At 43.5% G+C, this 18,242-nt stretch overlaps 1 protein-coding gene and 2 non-coding genes across 3 annotated transcripts; 2 read left to right on the forward strand and 1 right to left on the reverse strand.

Annotated features, from left to right (window-relative positions):
* Nucleotides 1-231: 231 nt before the first annotated feature.
* On the forward strand, nt 232-338 carry LOC141662343 (small nucleolar RNA R71). Its single transcript, XR_012550464.1, has one exon. It is a non-coding gene; the product is annotated as a small nucleolar RNA R71 (small nucleolar RNA).
* A 4,820-nt stretch (nt 339-5,158) lies between these two features.
* Nucleotides 5,159-5,716, forward strand: LOC141661227 (uncharacterized). The gene has a single exon (XM_074468213.1). It carries the CDS (start codon nt 5,159-5,161, stop codon nt 5,714-5,716), a length of 558 nt encoding a protein of 185 aa, XP_074324314.1.
* Nucleotides 5,717-12,212: 6,496 nt separating this feature from the next.
* Nucleotides 12,213-12,319, reverse strand: LOC141662307 (small nucleolar RNA R71). Its single transcript, XR_012550428.1, has one exon. It is a non-coding gene; the product is annotated as a small nucleolar RNA R71 (small nucleolar RNA).
* Nucleotides 12,320-18,242: the final 5,923 nt, after the last annotated feature.

The raw sequence follows: 18,242 nt of genomic DNA on the forward strand, positions 1-18,242 counted from the left end.
AGCTGGGCTGCAATAGCGGTGGCTGCATCAACTTCCAGAATACCTGCTACCTTGCCTGATGTCATCCTCTGAGTTGGGTTTTGATGCTCATTTGCAGCCATCGTCTCGATAAGATTATACGCCTCAGTATAGCTTTTAGCCCATAAGGCGCCTCCAGCTGCTGCATCGAGCATGGGCCGAGATTGAGCCCCCAAACCATTATAAAAACCAGTAATTACCATCCAATCCGGCATTCCATGATGTGGACATTTTCTCAACATTTCCTTGTAGCGTTCCCAAGCCTCGCACATAGATTCTGTAGGTTGCTGCGCAAACTGAGTAAGAGCATTCCTCATAGCAGCAGTCTTTGCCATTGGATAAAACTTCACCAGAAACTTTTGCGCAAGATCTTGCCACGTAGTGATTGACCCAGCTGGTTCAGAATGTAACCAGTCTTTAGCCTTATCCCTCAGTGAGAATGGGAAAAGTCTCAACTTGATAGCCTCATCAGTCACGCCATTATACTTAAAAGTGCTGCAGATCTCGACAAAATTCCTTATGTGCATGTTGGGGTCTTCAGTTGCCGCTCCTCCAAAAGAAACAGAATTCTGCACCATCTGAATAGTGCCCGGCTTGATTTCAAAAGTGTTAGCTTGAATAGCCGGATGAAGGATGCTTGACTGAATGTCATCAATTTTAGGCCGAGAAAAATCCATAAGAGTTGGATCAGCTTGAACAATATGATCTCCCATGTTTACTGGTTCTTTCTGCTCAGTTCCTGAATCCGAATCCTCAAAATCTAACTTCTCCGGTGTATCAAGAACTTCGTCTTTCTCCTCAGCTGTATCTAAGGTCCTCTTGCGAGCACGAGAACGAGTTTGCATAAACGCTTGCTAAGTACCTGAAACACAACCGAAAAGAGTAATTAACTACTACGTCCTAATCACTGAGTCCTAATGACCAATGATGGTAAGTACATAAACTAAACAAATACGCCGAGTTCCCCGGCAGCGGCGCCAAAAACTTGTTAGGGCGAAATCACGCACTAATATTCACGCAAGTATACGCGTTCGCAAGTAATATAGAATACTTTCTAGTTCGTTCCCTCAGAGACTCAGACTAATTTATTGTCTAATTTAACTCACTCACAAATGTATGATTACTTCTCAATGTTAAGATAATAACACTTAAAATTGTTGATTAAATATTAACTATAATTAACTACTTAATTAACCACTTAACTAACACTTCAATTTATCAATAATAAAACACTCATGAGATCACAACTTCATTATTACTTCCTTCTATAGCCATTGTTATTACCTTTAGCATGTGACAGTGATGATATTAATCGAATAACACGAAACTGATAAAAGCCAACTTTCATTGTACTAATACCATTCTACCAAATATCCACAATTAAGATAGAAATTGAATAGTCATCAATTATGTTGAGTTCCTATATGTCTACAGAAATTGACAACACAACGATTTAAGCACAAGTTATTCCTTTTGATTACATAGGGCAAATAAAACTGTTAGAGTTACCCACTAATCATGCACAACGTACATGAACCTATGCTAGCATGGCAAGTTCTAAATCTCAAGATCCACCGTCGCTTCACAAGAGATTAACACCTTATCTTATATGTTCGCGACGCACATAAGACGAATACGCACAACCAATACTAGATATCATGCAATCATCACACACTAAAGTATTAAACAATTAACTAAAGAATTCCATAGTAAATCCGTTGCAACCCCATGATCACGATTAGCCCATAATAGAACTTATCGCCATCATGGGTTCATATGAAATCATGATAAACGAACACAAGAAAATAACAACTAAACTAATTATATTAAAACAGAGTACGTTACAAGAGTAAATAAGTCAAAGCAAGAAAACTAGCATCCAACGTTACAACGAAACAAAAATCACAAGAATATATGCTTCCTCTTCGTTGCTGTGTGCTAAATCGGTCTTCTTCCTTATCTCCTTCGCTTCTTCCAAAACACAATCTAAAACATAATCCCCTCTTTTTTTTCTCTGTGAAAAACGTCTCAAATCTACTTATATAATAGTCCCATAAAACTCAGATTACATAGAAGTTGGAAGCCAAACAGAAGTAGAAGTCTAAAACAATATATTATTTTCCCCGACCCTGCGCGGCCGCTCAGCATTTCTGCGCGGGCGCGCAAGGCTGCTGCGCGGCCGCTCAGCATTGCTGCGCGGGCGCGTAGGACCCTACTGGAAAATTTCCAGGTTTGCTCCGTTTCTTCGCCGTAATCTGCCCGTTCTTTTCCTCTCGCAATGGTGAACACATGCCAAGGCTTATTCTTGATGATTCCTTCTCCGAAATGCAACTAATACCCTGAAATGCATAAACACTAGAAAAACGCATCAAATACACAAAATACTTGATTTCAAGACACCAATTTAAGCCATTTTAAGACGTTCTAAGTGGTATAAAATGCCACTTATCAAAGACCCCCTCTACAGATGCAGAAATAATATGATCCCGATCCACGGAATAATATATCTCCCCGTGGTCTTTGGCACTGCACCCAAGCAAGTCTCTCATATTATGAAATTCTACGTGATAAGTGCTACATCCTCTTACAAAATGATTTTGGGAAGGCCCAATATCACCAAACTCCGGGCCATCCCTTCAAAAATTCACCTGAAGTTATAATTTCCCACCCCGGGAGGCGTCAGAGAGCTTAAGGGGGACAGGGACATATCCGGAAGATGCTATGGGCATGCCCTAGTGATGGCAGAAACCGAACCTGAAAATAGGAAGAAGGGAATGGCCTTGCCCAAAGGCCAAAGCCGCAAGAAACATCGTGAACATCTCAGCAAAATGCCAAGGTTGGATGTCAACATGATAGAGGATTTGGGGTACGACGTAACCAACGCTGATGCCCGGATAAAAAAAATTTGTGGGAGTAAGGGAAAAGACCAGGGTGGAACCGGCTGCACAGACTGCGGAGACAGAGTTAGAGCCCGGGAACCCCACCCGGAAGCTGAAAATTGGTAAAGGTTTAGAGACATCCTTCCAACAAGAACTCATCCTGCTGCTAAAAGAATATGCAAAAATGTTCATATGGACACCGGAGGACATGCCCGGAATAGACCAATCCGTAGCGATGCACAGTCTGGATGTGGATCCGCATGAATCCTGAAGACATCGCTAAAACATCTTTCATTATCCATCGGGCAGTCTACGCTTTTATCATGATGCCCTTCAGGCTCATCAATTCTGGGGCCACTTACCAGAAAATGATGAACACCATCTTCAAAAGACAACCGGGGAGGAATATGGAGTCCCATGTAGATGACATGATCTCCAAGTCACTCACGATCCCGGATCACATCAAAGACCTTAGGGAGTGCTTTGACAACTTGAGAAGGTACAACATGAAGTTGAACCCAGAAAAATGCGTGTTCGGGGTACCTTCAGGCAAATTCTTGGGCTTCCTAGTCAGCGAAAGAGGGATCGAAGCAAACCCGAAAAAAATCAACGCCATAATGGAAATGAAGATACCCCGCACTCAAAAGGACATCCAAAAGCTTGCGGAAAGATGTCTCTCATTCTTCGAACTACTAAAAGGCGCCCGGAACAAGAAGTTGGTAGATTGGACTCCGGAATGCCACACAGCTTTTGAAGAAGTTAAACAACATTTGATAAACCCCCTGGTGCTATCAAAAGCCAAGCCCGGAGAGCCTTTGTCTCTTTACATCGCCGCTGGCCCCATAGCCGTCTCTTCTGCTCTCATCCGGGAGGAAGGATGAATCCAGAGCCCCATCTACTATGTTAGCCAAATCCTCAAAGATGCTGAGACTCGGTACCTAAACCTGGAAAAATTCGCATTGGCCCTCGTGCACTCTAGCAGGAAGTTAAGGAAATATTTCCAAGGCCGAGAAATTAGAGTGGTCACAGATCAGCAACTCAGGAAAATCATTCACAAGCCGGACGCATCCGGAAGGCTGGTCAACTGGGCCATCGAGTTAAGCCAGTTTAACATCAAGTTTGTGCCACGGATGGCGATAAAGGCCCAGGCCCTGGCAGAGTTCGTTATGGAATGCACCTTCCCGGAGCAGCAACCACGTGCTCCCAGCGGGATTGCCCATGAAGACACCAACCCAGGCACAGACTCCTGGAAGCTCTATGTGGAGGGGTCATCAACGGCCGAAAGGTCCGGGGCCGACCTCATTCTGATTAGCCCAGAAGGTTTCACCATTCAACAAGCAATAACCTTTGCCTTCAATACGACAAACAATCAAGCTGAATATGAGGCACTCCTCTCCGGGCCCAGGTTAGCAAAATCTCTCGGGATAATCAAGATGATCATCTATAGTGATTCTCAAATTATAGTCAAGCAAACCAGTGGAGAGTATATTGCGAAAGATCCCAAATTGGCACAATATCAAGCAATGGTACGAGATATTCTGGAAACCATCCTCGATACCCCCATCCTCCAGATAAACAGAGAAGAAAACTCCAAGGCGGATGAGCTATCCAAGCTCGTGTGGAACATTTTGGATCTTAGCAGTTCGGTATATTTTGAAGAGCTCGGGGCACCTAGCACAGAGCGGGCCGAGGTCTTGTGCATCAGCAGCCCGGACAACTGGATGACTCCCTACATAGCCTACCTGAGGGACAGAATGCTCCCGAAAGACCAGAACAAAGCCAAATACCTGAAGCACAAATCTGCCCGTTTCTTCCTAGAAAATGGTCAGTTGTACAGAAGAACCTACTCAACACCTACCTTGAAGTGCGTAGACCCGGAGGAAGCAAACTACTGTCTCTGGGAAGTTCATGAAGGTATTTGCGGAGATCACCTGGCAGCCAAAGCTCTGGCCTACAAAGTCATCAGGCAAGGATATTACTGGCCCACAGTCCACTCCGATTCCATTGCCTATGTCAAGAAATGCCCTCAATGCCAGAAATTCAACAATATTCCCAAGCAAAGCCCGAGTCTGCCAGCATCAGTGTTATCTCCAATCCCATTTGCCGTTTGGGGCATAGATATCATGGGCCCTTTTCCCCGGGCAAAAGGCGACCTCCGCTACGTTCTGGTAGCCATTGGCTATATGAAGAAATGAGCAGAAGCTAAAGCCATGAGAACAATCAATCAACAAGATTGTATCAAATTCATGGATTCAATCGTTATGCGATTCGGGATCCCGGTGGTTTTAGTCTCTGACAATGGCCCACAGTTCGTTGGATCTGACTTTGAAGTGTATTTGAAAGAACTCGGGATCAAGCACAAAAGGGCATATGTGGTACACCCTCAAGGAAATGGACAACTTGAGGTGACCAACAGGACCATACTCCGGGGCCTGGAGAAAAGGTTGGAAGAATCCAATAAAATTTGGCCAGATGAGCTCCCGAAAGTCCTGTGGTCCTACATGACCACCCCCAGGACAGGAACCAGAGAGACCCCCTTCAAGCTTGCCTATGGCACCGAAGCCCGAATACCGATCGAAACCTGGTCCCCCTCCCACAGGGTTACCAACTTTGATGAAGTCTCAAATATTGAAAGCCTCAAAACCAACCTGGAGCTCCTGGACAAAGTAAGAGATCGGGATGTAGATCAGATGGAAAGCTTTAAAGAAAAGACAAAGCTCTACTTCGTAAAGAACGCAAAGATCGGAGAGTATGAAATGGGAAATTTGGTACTTCGGCACACCGAGGCTTCAGACCCAACCAATCAAGGGAAGCTGTAACCCAACTGGGAAGGGCCCTACATAGTTAAAGAAGTGCTCCATCCAGGAACCTACAAGCTAAACTATCTCAACGGAACCGAAGTCCCAAACACCTAGCACGGAACCCGCCTAAGAAAGTTCTACCAGTAGGAAAAAGGTGCACATTCGGGGATCATCTCTACTTTTATGCTATGACAACTTGATGTAAACACTCTTCCTATTCACCCCAGAATATAATTTTTGCTTTATTTTGAGTTGAATGAAAAACTTCACTTTGAGCATCCCATAGCTTAAGGTAATTTTATTATGTTGCTTGTTTACTATCGCCATATAACTTAAAAAAATTGCAAGTCAGAAATCAACCCCATCCCGGGGTCTTCAAAAACACAAACCATGTGTACAAATTTTTTTTCAATTAAAAGTTTTTAACCTCAACCGGGGGCCGGGAATGAATACACAAACCATGTATCCCTCGAAAATCTGTATTCAAGTAAAAGTTTCTACCTCATCCTGGGGACTAATACACAAACCATGTGTACTTAGAAATTTTTTATTTCAGTTAAAAATTTTAAACCCCACCCCGGGGACCAATACACAAACCATGTGTACTCAGAAAATTTTTATTTCAGTTAAAAAATTTAAACCCCACCCCGGGGACGAATACACAAGCCACACGTATTTGAAAAATTTTAATAAACAGCTGCAAAAATCAAGTACAGAAAAGGAAATATATTTACATGCTTATCCGGGGCAAACCAGCCCCGGACCAAATTCAAACCGAAGCCATACGAAAATTAAAAACAAGTTTAAAAGCCACAAGGGCTAAGTCTTGAACATAACCAAGCTAGAAAAGAAATTACAAGGCACGAGGCCGGGATCTTCTTCAATCAGTTCTCGGGAGGAGGAAGAGTCTTCTCACGGGCCTCTTCAGGAGGAGGTGGTTGCGCCCCGGAGGTGCCCTCTCCAGCAGCTTTAGCTTTCTCATGACGGAGCTCCTCCGCAAGGTACAACTCTATGAACCCGTCCATGTCACCGCCCGGGTTCTCAACCAGATAAGCAGAAGCGATATCCCAGCATATATTAACCTTCTCAAAGATCTTGTTGTTGAGCTCCTCATAGTAGGCGGGAGTACCTCGGAAGGCTTCAAGGACTTCTTCTGCCCGAGGCCTAGCTGCAAGCTCTTTCTGCAAATTCTCCACCTCCGCCCGGAGGGATCCAACTACCTTCTTAGCAGCCTCCCGGGCTTTCACCTCCTCAGCAAGGGCCTGCTTATGCTCCCGAGACTCCCTCTCCTTCACCTCCATGTACTCAGCGAACCTTTCCTTCTCGCCAACCAACTCCTTCACCGCAGTCTTATTTTTAGCCTCCCTCATGCGGTACTTGTGGACGATGGTATAGCAGCCGCTGATCCGGGTGTTAGCCTGAGAAAGAAATAAAAAAGACTTAGTGCTGATACAAAGGGAAAAGGAGAGGAGATGATAACGGAGTACTCATACCTCCGAAACATCCTGAACGAGATGATCCAGGAAAGTATCCAAATCCTCCTTAGCATAGCACTGGAAATCAGCTGGGGTGGCATAGTTGTAAAACATCTCGCTCCGGCGATCGTCAAGAGTCATCCGGGCCAAGAGGTTCTTCAGGGCATCTTCCTCTACCAGCTTCTGACTTTTCTCCTCAGTAGGGCCCAAAGTGGCCACCCTCCTCCGCTGGGGGGTCCCGGAGCCACTAGCAACAACCTCCGATGCCTTCCTCTTGCGAGGGTTCAGAGCGCCCACTTCCTCTTCCTCCAACTCCAGCACCTCCACCTCATCGGGCCCCGGATCAACAGGTGTAGTAACCTCCGGCACACTCTTCCTAACGCTATTCCCCGAGGAACCAGCCTCCCGGACCTGTGAGCCACTACCACCACCAACCTTCTTCTTCCTCGATCCAGCTGCACAACACCACCGATCTTCTTGAACCTGCCATCCAAATCCTTGAACTGCTGCAACATGGAGTGATGGAAAGGGTTGAGCAACGGGAGACCTGCACAAGGAAACAAAAGTTTAGGAAGAAGACATCGGAGCACAAATATATGTCAAGAAAAAATACAAGGAAAAAACTATAGAGTAAAACACTTATAGCCAACATTATACAATGTTTGGTTATCTAAAAAAGTATCCCGTGTCCACTGAGCACACAGAGCCACCACAAAGTCATACATCTTCGCCAAGGCAGCTCCACCGAGCCGCTCGGTTGGGAACCTGTTATTTTTTAAAACATTTTTATACACATGCATAAACTCCAGGTCCCCACCCCGGACGAAGATGAACTTCTGGTGCCAGCCCCGGAGCGAATTCAACATAAAGACAGGTGCACTCTTGGCATCAGTAGGAAACCCGCATCCATTTATGTTAAATGTGAACTCAAATAGGGGAGGCAGGGTGGACTTCTTAATCTTAAAGAGGTAGTGGAAAAGCTTGAAGGTAGGCAAATACCTCTTCACGTGACAGCAAGCAAGGAACCAGGAAACCCACTTAATAGAGTTCGGGGCCAACTGGGTAAAAGATATTCCGTAGACATCACGGCAAAAAGACTTGGTGAACTGGTGAAGGTTTGGCCTCATACTACGAAGATGTTCTAAAGAAATAGCTACCCAACCACCCACAGGACAATGATAACCCTCTCGTGAGGCTCAGGCCACCTCCACTCCATACCTTCCCCGAAGTGGAAAACTGCTTTCACTAGGTCATCTATCTGCTCGAAGGAATAGGCGGCAAGGTCGGGGTGACGGGGAGCTGGAACATAGCCGGTCCCGGGAGCGTTATAAAAAAGCTCATCCATACGTGCCCCGTCATAAGGTTTTTTGCCCCCAGGCCTATAAACATCAGATAGGTTCCTGAAATAGTTATCATGTGGGGGGCTATTCTCCCGATTCTGGACGAAGTAGTGGTCTATGTCTACCCAAGACCCGTCTCTCCTACCCAAGGTCTGCCCAAGGTTCAGAAGGAAGGTGGGCAACTCCTCAACTACGGGTTAACATCGGGGAGGCATACTATCAGGTTTCGGGGAAGAGTCACTAAAAGAATGATCGGGAAAACCAAAGTGAGGACGGTCGGCCTATGTCTGAGGTTGGCTAATTCTTTCACTCTTACTCTCCTAACCATATAACCCCGGAGTCTATGCCATTTCGGGGACAAATAAAGGGGGGGGGACAAAAACAAAAACTACTCAGAACAATTAACCTTACAATCAAAACACCAAAATATGTCATACAGTCTATACATACATATATATGCTTACAAGTAAAAGCCATGAACAGTAAGAACAAACCCAGTTTTCTTGCATAAACCAAACCCCCTTACACACACAAAAACCGAAAAACAAACTAGTTTTGAGAAACAAAACCAAAATACACGAACGTTAACCCCAAACATAAACAATAGTTTCGCATATCGAAATATCAAAACCCAGAACTACAAAGTTGAGTCAGCAATCACATACCAAATGAGTTACATGCATATGAGAAACTAGTTACTCGACTCATCAAATCAAAAACAAGTATGGCGAATCGAAAGGATAAGAGGAGATGGAGGACTTACAAAAAAGAAGGAGAAAAAGTACGGCTTCGAGTAAAGGCCAGGAAAACTCTACAAGGCTCTTCGAAGAAAATAGAAGTATATTTGATTTTCGTATTAGCGTAAAAAAATTAAGAAGAAGGGGTGGAGAGGTATTTATAGGCGCGAGGGAAGTAAAAACCCACTCAACTGCTGCACAATCATGTCTGTTAATCCAAAACACGTGGCGCGATCTTGTGCGTCCAAAGAGTAACCGCTGTAGTTAATGATTACATCGCTGTAATTATTTAACAAGCACGACTTTTGAGGAGAAAAAGGGGAAAAACTGCAATATTTCGTATATATGTATATATGTGTACATATACTCCTACAGGAAGCTCAACCGCCGCCTGACACCCCGGAGAAAATGACAAAACACTGTGCACCTGTCACATCGGTACCCAGCAGCCCAACAAAGGGCCTAACCAAACACAACCCCGGGGTCTTGTACCTAACAACACCCCGGGGCTAGGGGGCCACTAATCAAAGAAGAAATGCAAAAAAAAAATCCAAGTTACAGAATTCAAAGAGCCTAACCAAACACAACCCCGGGGACTTGTACACAACAATACCCCGGGGCTAAGGGGCCACAAATCAAAGAAGAAATGCAAAAAATTTCCAAGTTACAAAATTCAAAAGGCCTAACAAAAAAAAACCACGGGGTCTTATACCCAACAACACCCCGGGTCTAGGGGGCCACTAATCAAAGAAGAAATGCAAATTTTTTTCCAAGTTACAAAATTCAAAGGGCCTAACCAAACACAACCCCGGGGACTTGTACCCAACAACACCCTGTTAAGTGGCATTTATGACACTTATTTATGCTCTAATAAGCTTTGAGTTGGTGTATTTGTACTCAAGTTATTTGTGTTTTAACGTGTTTTCAAGTGGTTCTGCATTTCAGGCTTTACTTCATGAATCAGGTGAATTAGCATTGTTTTGATGCTAATATGATGTTTAGGATGTGTTGGAATAAAAGCTTGAAAGACTGGCTCGAAGCTGCAAGGAATAAAGAAAAGAAAATAAAGTTTTTTTGGCAGAAGGTTGGCGCGCCCGCGCTGATGTTGCGCGCGGCCGCGCCAGGGAACAGGAAGTCAGCGCGCCCGCGCTGGTGAAGCACGCGCCCGTACTGGGTCGGGAATTAAAAATCCTGATTTTTTTGCAATTCAAATTCTGGACTCCTGGGGTGCTTGGACTGCTATATAAACATAACTTAGGTTGTTTATTAAGTAGAATAATTGATAATTCAGAGTTTCAAGGCATCAAGGGAGGAGAAGACGACAAGAGATCTTTTAGCACAATTCAACAAAGGCGAAGACGATCTAGTTTATTCTTGTGAATATTTGTTTTGAGTTGTAATTTGGATGCTTATTTCTTATTTGTTTGAACCTATATTCTTGTGTGTACTTGGTTTATTTATTTGTAGAAAGACTACGTTTGCTATATCATGTTTTCATTGGAACCCACGCTAGCGATGAGTTCGATTATGGGCTAATCGTTATCGTGGGGTTCTAGCGGATTTATTTATGGATTTCTTTAGTTAATTTATTTGATGCCTTAGTGTGTGGTGATTGTATGATATCCTAGTTATGGTTGTGCTTCTTCGTCTTATGAGCGTCGCGAACTTATAAGATAGTGTGTTAATTCTTAATGAAGTAAAAGTGATTTTAAGGATTTAGAACTTGCCATGCTAGCATAGGTTCATATATTGTTATGCATGATTCGTAGGTAATTTTAACCATCTTACTTGCCCTATGTAATCAAGATAGATAACTTGTGCTTAAACTGTTATGTTGTCAAATTCTATAGACATATAGGGTCTCAATATAATTGGTGCCTATTCAGCTTCTATCTCATTTGTGGATGTCTGGTAGAATGGTTCTCGTGAAACGAAAGTTGGCATTTATCAGTTTCGTGTTGTGCGATTAGTATCATCGCCATTGCATGCTAAGGTTGAGAATAATAAGGCTATTGAATGAAGTACTTAATGAAGTTAGAATTCCATATTTGTCATATATATTAACTCAGTCTATTTTATTCTCTTAGTTATAATTGTTAGCATAATTCTTAGTTATAATCAACATCACTTTGTTATAGTCTTAACATTGAATAATAACCATACATTGTTGCGTATGTGCATAATTTAGATAGTTAACCAATACAGTCTCCGTGGGAATGAACTAGAAAAGATTCTATACTACTTGCGAACTCGTATACTTGCGTGTAATATTAGTGCGTGTTTAGCGACTAAGAAGTTTTTGGCGCCACTGCCGGGGACTGCAGTGTTAATTACTATTTTATGTGCTTTCCACCAGTGGTCGTTAAAGTTATTGACTTGGACATTGTTACTTATTTGTTTCCTTTTTTATTTCAGGTGATCTAGTGAGGGTGTATGCATACGCGTTCACGTACTCGCAAGAGAACACTGGATAAAGCCGAGAAAGAACTTGTGGTAATTCGTAGGGAAGTTTTTGAGGAAGAAAAGAAGGTGGAAGAAGAAGAGAAAGTTGAAGAGCCAATTGTAGTAGCTATGGGTGATCAGGCAGAGAATATGAAGGCTTTGATGGACTATTCTAAGTCTAAGATTAATGACATTCAGTCTAGCATCATTAGACCGGCCATCGCGGCTAACACTTTTGAGATCAAGTCAAGCACGATCCCGATGATACAAAACTAAGTTCAGTTTGGGGGTTCTCCTACCGAAGACCCCAACATGCACATCAGGGATTTCATTAAGATCTGTGACACTTTCAAGTTCAATGGTGTGATTGAAGATGCTATCAAGGTTGCGACTCTTCCCATTCTCTTTGAGGGATAAGGCTAAGTGCTAGTTACACTCTCTACCGGCAGGGTCTATCACAACTTGGGAAGATCTTGCTGAAAAGTTTCTCACTAAATTTTTTCCCATGGCGAAGACTGCGGCAATCAGGAATGCTCTTACCCAGTTCGCGCAGCAAACTGGAGAATCTCTATGTGAGGCTTGCGATCGATATAAAGAGATGCTAAGGAAGTGCCCACACCATGGCATGCCTGACTGGATGATTATCAACTGTTTCTACAATGGATTGGATCCTACTTCTAGGCCCATGCTTGATGCAGCATCAGGAGGAGCCTTGTGAGCTAAGAGCTACGATGAAGCTTATGAACTTATTGAACTGATGGATGCTAATGAGTACCAGAATCCTTCCCAGAGACTGACTCAGGGAAAAGTTGCAGGAATTCTGGAGTTGGATGCAACAACTGTTATCGCTGCCCAACTTAAGGTGTTGACAGTGAAGGTGGACACTTTGGCTAATTATGGAGTTAATCAAATCGCTAGTGTCTGTGAGCTTTGTGCTGGTGCCCATGAGACTGATCAGTGCACAATTTCTAATAAATCGGCTCAGTTTATGAGCAACTTCCAGCGATCGCAGCAACCTGTGCCAACCACCTATCATCCAAACAACCACAATCATCCTAATTTCAGTTGGAGCAATGCTCAGAATGCGGTTCAACAGCCTTATCAGCAGTATTCAGCTAAGGAGTACAACCCCCCTGGTTTTCAGGAACCGCAGTATGCACTAAAACAACAACTCCAGCTACAACCAGCTAATGAAAAATCTGAATTAGAGGAGTTGAAGCTTATGTGCAAGAGCCAAGCTGTTCTCTATCAAGACCTTGGAAAATCAAATTGGGAAAATTGCCAATGCCTTGCTAAATCGTCAGCCTGGTACACTACCTAGTGACACTGAAGTGCCAGGAAAGAAGGAAGCTAAAGAGCAGGTAAAGGCAATCACTTTGAGGTCTGGAAAGGTTGCTAATCCCGAACGAACTCAAGAGTTGACTGAAAAAGCTGGAGCTGTGAAAGAAGTAGAGCAGCAAGATGAAGAAGTGGAACCAAGGAAGACTACTGTTGAGCACACTCTTCCTGAGGGTAATACAGGGGAGAAACAGATCTATCCTCCACCTCCTTTTCCTAAGAGGCTGTAGAAGAAAAAGCTGGACAAGCAATTCGAGAAGTTTTTGGAGGTGTTCAAGAAACTTCATATTAACATACCTTTCGCTGAGGCTCTCGAGCAGATGCCTAGTTATGCAAAGTTTATGAAAGGTATTCTCTCTCCGAAAGTGAAGCTAGATGATTTAGAGACTGTCGCTCTCACGGAGGAATGCAGTGCTGTGTTGCAGCAGAAGTTGCCTCAGAAGCTTAAGGATCCAGGAAGCTTTACTATACCATGTACTATTGGGAAAATGTCTTTTGACAGATGCTTATGTGACTTGAGAGCTAGCATCAATCTGATGCCTTTGTCAATCTTCAAGGAATTGGACTTACCTGATCCCAAACCAACTTATATGACCTTGTAATTGGCCGACCGTTCTATTACATATCCGAGAGGTATTGTGGAGGATGTCTTGGTCAAAGTGGATAAACTCACCTTCCCTGATGATTTCGTCATTCTTGATTTCGAGGAGGATAAGAAGATTCCCATAATCTTGGGAAGACCTTTCTTGGCAACTGGTCGAACCTTGATTGATGTGCAGAAGACATACAATGCGAGTGTTGGATCAGGATGTAACTTTAAATGTGTTCAATACTATGAAATTTCCTACTGATAATGAGGAGTGCTTAAAAGTCGAGTTGGTCTATTCGGTGGTCACATCGGAACTTGATCAATTGCTAAGGTCTGATGCCTTAGAAAAAGCCTTGGTGGGGAATTCGGATAGCGAAGATGACGAAGGTGATGAGCAATTGTAATATTTGAATGCTTCTCCCTGGAAAAGGAAGATTGATATGCCTTTTGAATCTCTTGGAATGGAGGAATTGAACAAAGCTCCTAAATGCCTCAAGCCTTCTATTGAGGAAGCTCCTACTCTTGAGCTTAAACCTTTACCTGAATATTTGATGTAAGCTTTTTTAGGCGATTCATCTACTCTGCCTGTTATTATTGCATCTGACCTTTCAGGTAGCGACGAGGAAAAGCTTTTGAGAATTCTGAGAGAGTTCAAATCGGTAATTGGATGAACTGTAGCAGATATCAAGGGAATCAGCCCTTCTTACTGCATGCATAAAATTCTGTTAGAAGAAGGTAGCAAACCTACAGTCGAAGAACAAAGAAGACTTAATCCAATCATGAAGGAAGTAGTAAAGAAGGAAATTCTGAAGTGGCTAGATGCAGAGATCATTTACCCTATTTCTGACAGTTCATGGGTAAGCCCGATTCAATGTGAGCCAAAGAAAGGTGGTATCACTGTGGTAGCAAATGAGAAGAATGAGCTTATCCCTACACGAACAGTCACGGGGTGGAGAGTTTGTATGGACTGCAGGAAGCGGAACAAGGCCACTAGGAAGGACCATTTTCCATTGCCCTTCATTGATCAGATGCTTGACAGGTTTGCTGGTCATGAATATTACTGTCTTCTGGACGGCTATTCGGGTTACAATCAGATTTGTATCGCTTCGGAAGATCAGGAGAAGACTACCTTCACTTGTCCATTCGGTACGTTCGCCTTTAGACGAGTTTCATTTAGTCTGTGTGGTGTACCAGCCACATTTCAGCGATGTATGATGGCCATCTTCTCTGACATGATTGTCCAGAATGTGGAAGTGTTCATGGATGATTTCTCAGTCTTTGGTGATTTTTTTGATGAGTGCTTGCAAAACCTTGGATACATCCTCAAGAGGTGCGTTGAAACCAATTTAGTTCTCAATTGGGAGAAATGTCACTTTATGGTGCGTCAAGGCATAATTATCGGGCACAAGGTTTGTAGTAAGGGTCTTGAGGTGGATAAGGCCAAGGTAGGGGTCATTGAGAATCTTCCCCCACCTATTTCTGTCAAGGGAATTCACAGTTTTCTTGGTCACGCGGGTTTCTACAGGCGTTTCATCAAAGACTTCTCAAAAATTTCAAAGCCATTGTGCAGTTTACTAGAGAAAGATGTTCCGTTTATATTTGATGACGAGTGCCTTACAGCTTTTGAGACATTGAAGAAGAGTCTAGTTACGACATCGGTCATAACTACACCCGATTGGAATGAACCTTTTGAGATGATGTGTGATGCAAGTGATTATGCAGTTGGAGCAGTTCTTGGGCAGAGGAAGAACAACATTTTTCATGTGGTCTACTATGCTAGTAAGACCCTCAACGGTGCTCAACTGAATTACACTACTACGGAGAAAGAGCTATTAGCTATTGTCTATGGTTTTGAGAAATTTCGATCTTATCTACTTGGGACTAAGGTGACAGTGTTCACTGATCACGCTGCAATTCGATATCTTGTCTCGAAGAAGGACTCTAAGCCTAGATTAATTCGATGGGTTCTTTTGCTCCAAGAATTTGAACTAGAGATCAAGGACAGAAAAGGATCTGAAAATCAAGTTGCTGATCATCTCTCGCGATTAGAGAATCCTAATGCTACTTCATTGGATAAGACATTGATAAATGAATCTTTTCCCGATGAGCAGCTGTTTAGAGTACAAGAAGAAGAGCCATGGTTTGCAGAAATTGTGAATTACCTAGTGAGTTACATCATGCCTCCCGACTTATCTTATGCTCAAAGGAAGAAGTTTCTACATGAAGTGAAGTGGTATATGTGGGATGAGCCGTTTCTTTTTTGCCAAGGAGCTGACCAAATCATCAGGAGATGTATTCCTTACAGCGAAACAAGGGGGAATCTTGCGAGATTGCCACTCAGCGGCTTATGGAGGACATTACGATGGAGAAAAGACAGCAACTCGTGTTCTTCAAGCATGTTTCTTTTGGCCAACATTGTTTAAAGATGCTCATCAGTTCATTTTGAAATGTGATCGATGTCAACGTGTGGGTAATATGTCCAAGAGGGATGAGATGCCACTTAATGTGCTTCTCGAGGTTGAGGTCTTCGATGTTTGGGGAATTGACTTCATGGGGCCATATTTCTCATCTGGCAACAATCAGTATATCCTGTTGGCGGTTGATTATGTGACAAAATGGGTTGAAGTTAAGGCGTTGCCAACGAATGATGCGAAAGTGGTGCTTAATTTTCTTCACAAGAAGATATTCACAAGGTTTGGAACTCCAAGAGTCATAATCAGTGATGAGGGGTCGCATTTTTGCAATCGCAAGTTTACTGCTATGATGAAAAGGTATAATGTGAATCATCGCATTACTACGGCTTATCATCCTCAGACAAATGGTCAAGCTGAGGTATCTAACAGAGAAATCAAGTGCATTTTAGAGAAAGTAGTGTGTCCATCAAGGAAGGATTGGTCTTTAAAGCTTGATGAAGCTGTTTGGGCGTATAGAACAACATATAAAACTCCATTGGGAATGTCACCGTTTCAATTGGTTTTTGGTAAGGGGTGTCATTTATCGGTGGAGCTCGAGCATAAAGCTTATTGGGCTTTGAAGAAATTGAATCTGGACTTGGATGTAGCTGGTAAGAAAAGGATGCTTCAATTGAACGAACTTGACGAATTCTGAATTCAAGCTTACGAGAATAACAAAATGTACAAGGAGAAAGTCAAGAGGTGGCACGATCGGGGTCTAGTGCTCAAGAAATTTATGCCGGGGCAACAAGTGTTTTTATTCAACTCTCGTCTCCGTCTTTTTCCTGAAAAGTTGAAGTCAAGATGGTCAGGTCCTTTTATTGTCAAAATTGTGTTTTCACATGGAGCGGTGGAAATTTTTGAGAATGATCTGGGCCAAACATTCAAGGTAAATGGTCAACGGTTGAAGCATTATTATGGTGATACGACAACCCGCGAGGTGGTTAGTGCCGTTTTATTGTCCACTTGATCTCGAGATTCTACGTCGAGCTAACGACATAAAAGAAGCGCTTCTTGGGAGGCAACCCAAGTATGTTGTACATTAGTATGTAGAGGAAGCAAGAAAAAAAAACAGAAGCAGAAAAAATTTAAGGGCCAACTACAGAAGCTGGGCGCGGCCGCGCCGACCAAGCGCGCGACCGCGCCGTTTTTACAGTATCCACGCACGCCCGCGCTGATGCAGCGCGCGGCCGCGCCGGTTTTCCAAAAGTTACGCGCGCCCGCGCTGTCTCAGCGCGCGGTCGCGCCGACCCCTGTTCGAAAAAAAATAAATACAACAGTTTTATTAGAGAAAATCGGGATTTTAATTCCAAAATCAATTTTAACCCGATTTTTACTCTACCACATCCCATAATTCCCTCTCCCAATCAATCCCATTATTCCCACGATTCCCATAATCAATCCCACTTCTATTCCTTATCTAATTCACACCCCTCCACCTATAGATACATACACTTACATACATCTTCTCCACCAATTCACAAACTCTCAAACACATATTCTCTCTAAACACTTAAGCTTTTACTCACTTTTATTCAATTCTGATGGCACCCAAAAGACAAAGAACTCAAGTTGGAAGCAGCGCTACCGATTTATCATCTGCTGGTGGTGTGAGGCCCAAGTTTTCTACTCCTGAGGCTGAGGAGGAGTACACGAGGTTTCTCGCGAAGCCTATTGCTAAGGAGAGAGGATTTCTGCCATCCGGTAATAATGGTAAGTTGTTGGAGATGATTCTCGAGATGGGATGGGTACCTTTTTGTGAGGCTCCCACTGCTGTGCCCATGAGTGTTGTGCGGGAGTTCTACGCTAACACCAAGGAGGAGAAGAATGGTTTTATGGTGGTGAGAGGGAGGACTGTTGAGTATAGTGCTGAGGCTATAAGGACAGTGATTGAGCAACCTGCGAGGAAGGTGGGGCAAGATACCTGGAACGATAAGACTCCAGAGGACCTTGATCTGGATCTCATTGTGGCTACTCTGTGCCGGCCCGACACACACTGGAAGATCAAGAAAGGCACAACCGCCGAGTATTCTACATTTCCGCTGTCCGGTATGAACAAGTTTGCCCGTGCCTGGAACGCTTTTATATGTGCTGATATCATGCCATCTTTGCATGTGCATGAGGTTACTGTTGAGCGTGCACGACTGTTTGGGGCATTCTGCAGGGAGAT

This window comes from Apium graveolens, chromosome 5, assembly GCF_009905375.1.
Source record: "Apium graveolens cultivar Ventura chromosome 5, ASM990537v1, whole genome shotgun sequence".
NCBI classification, from domain to species: Eukaryota; Viridiplantae; Streptophyta; class Magnoliopsida; order Apiales; family Apiaceae; genus Apium; species Apium graveolens.

Coding starts and splice junctions, on each gene's coding strand:
- LOC141661227 (XM_074468213.1), top strand. CDS start 5,159: ATGCGATTCGGGATCCCGGTGGTTTTAGTCTCTGACAATGGCCCACAG.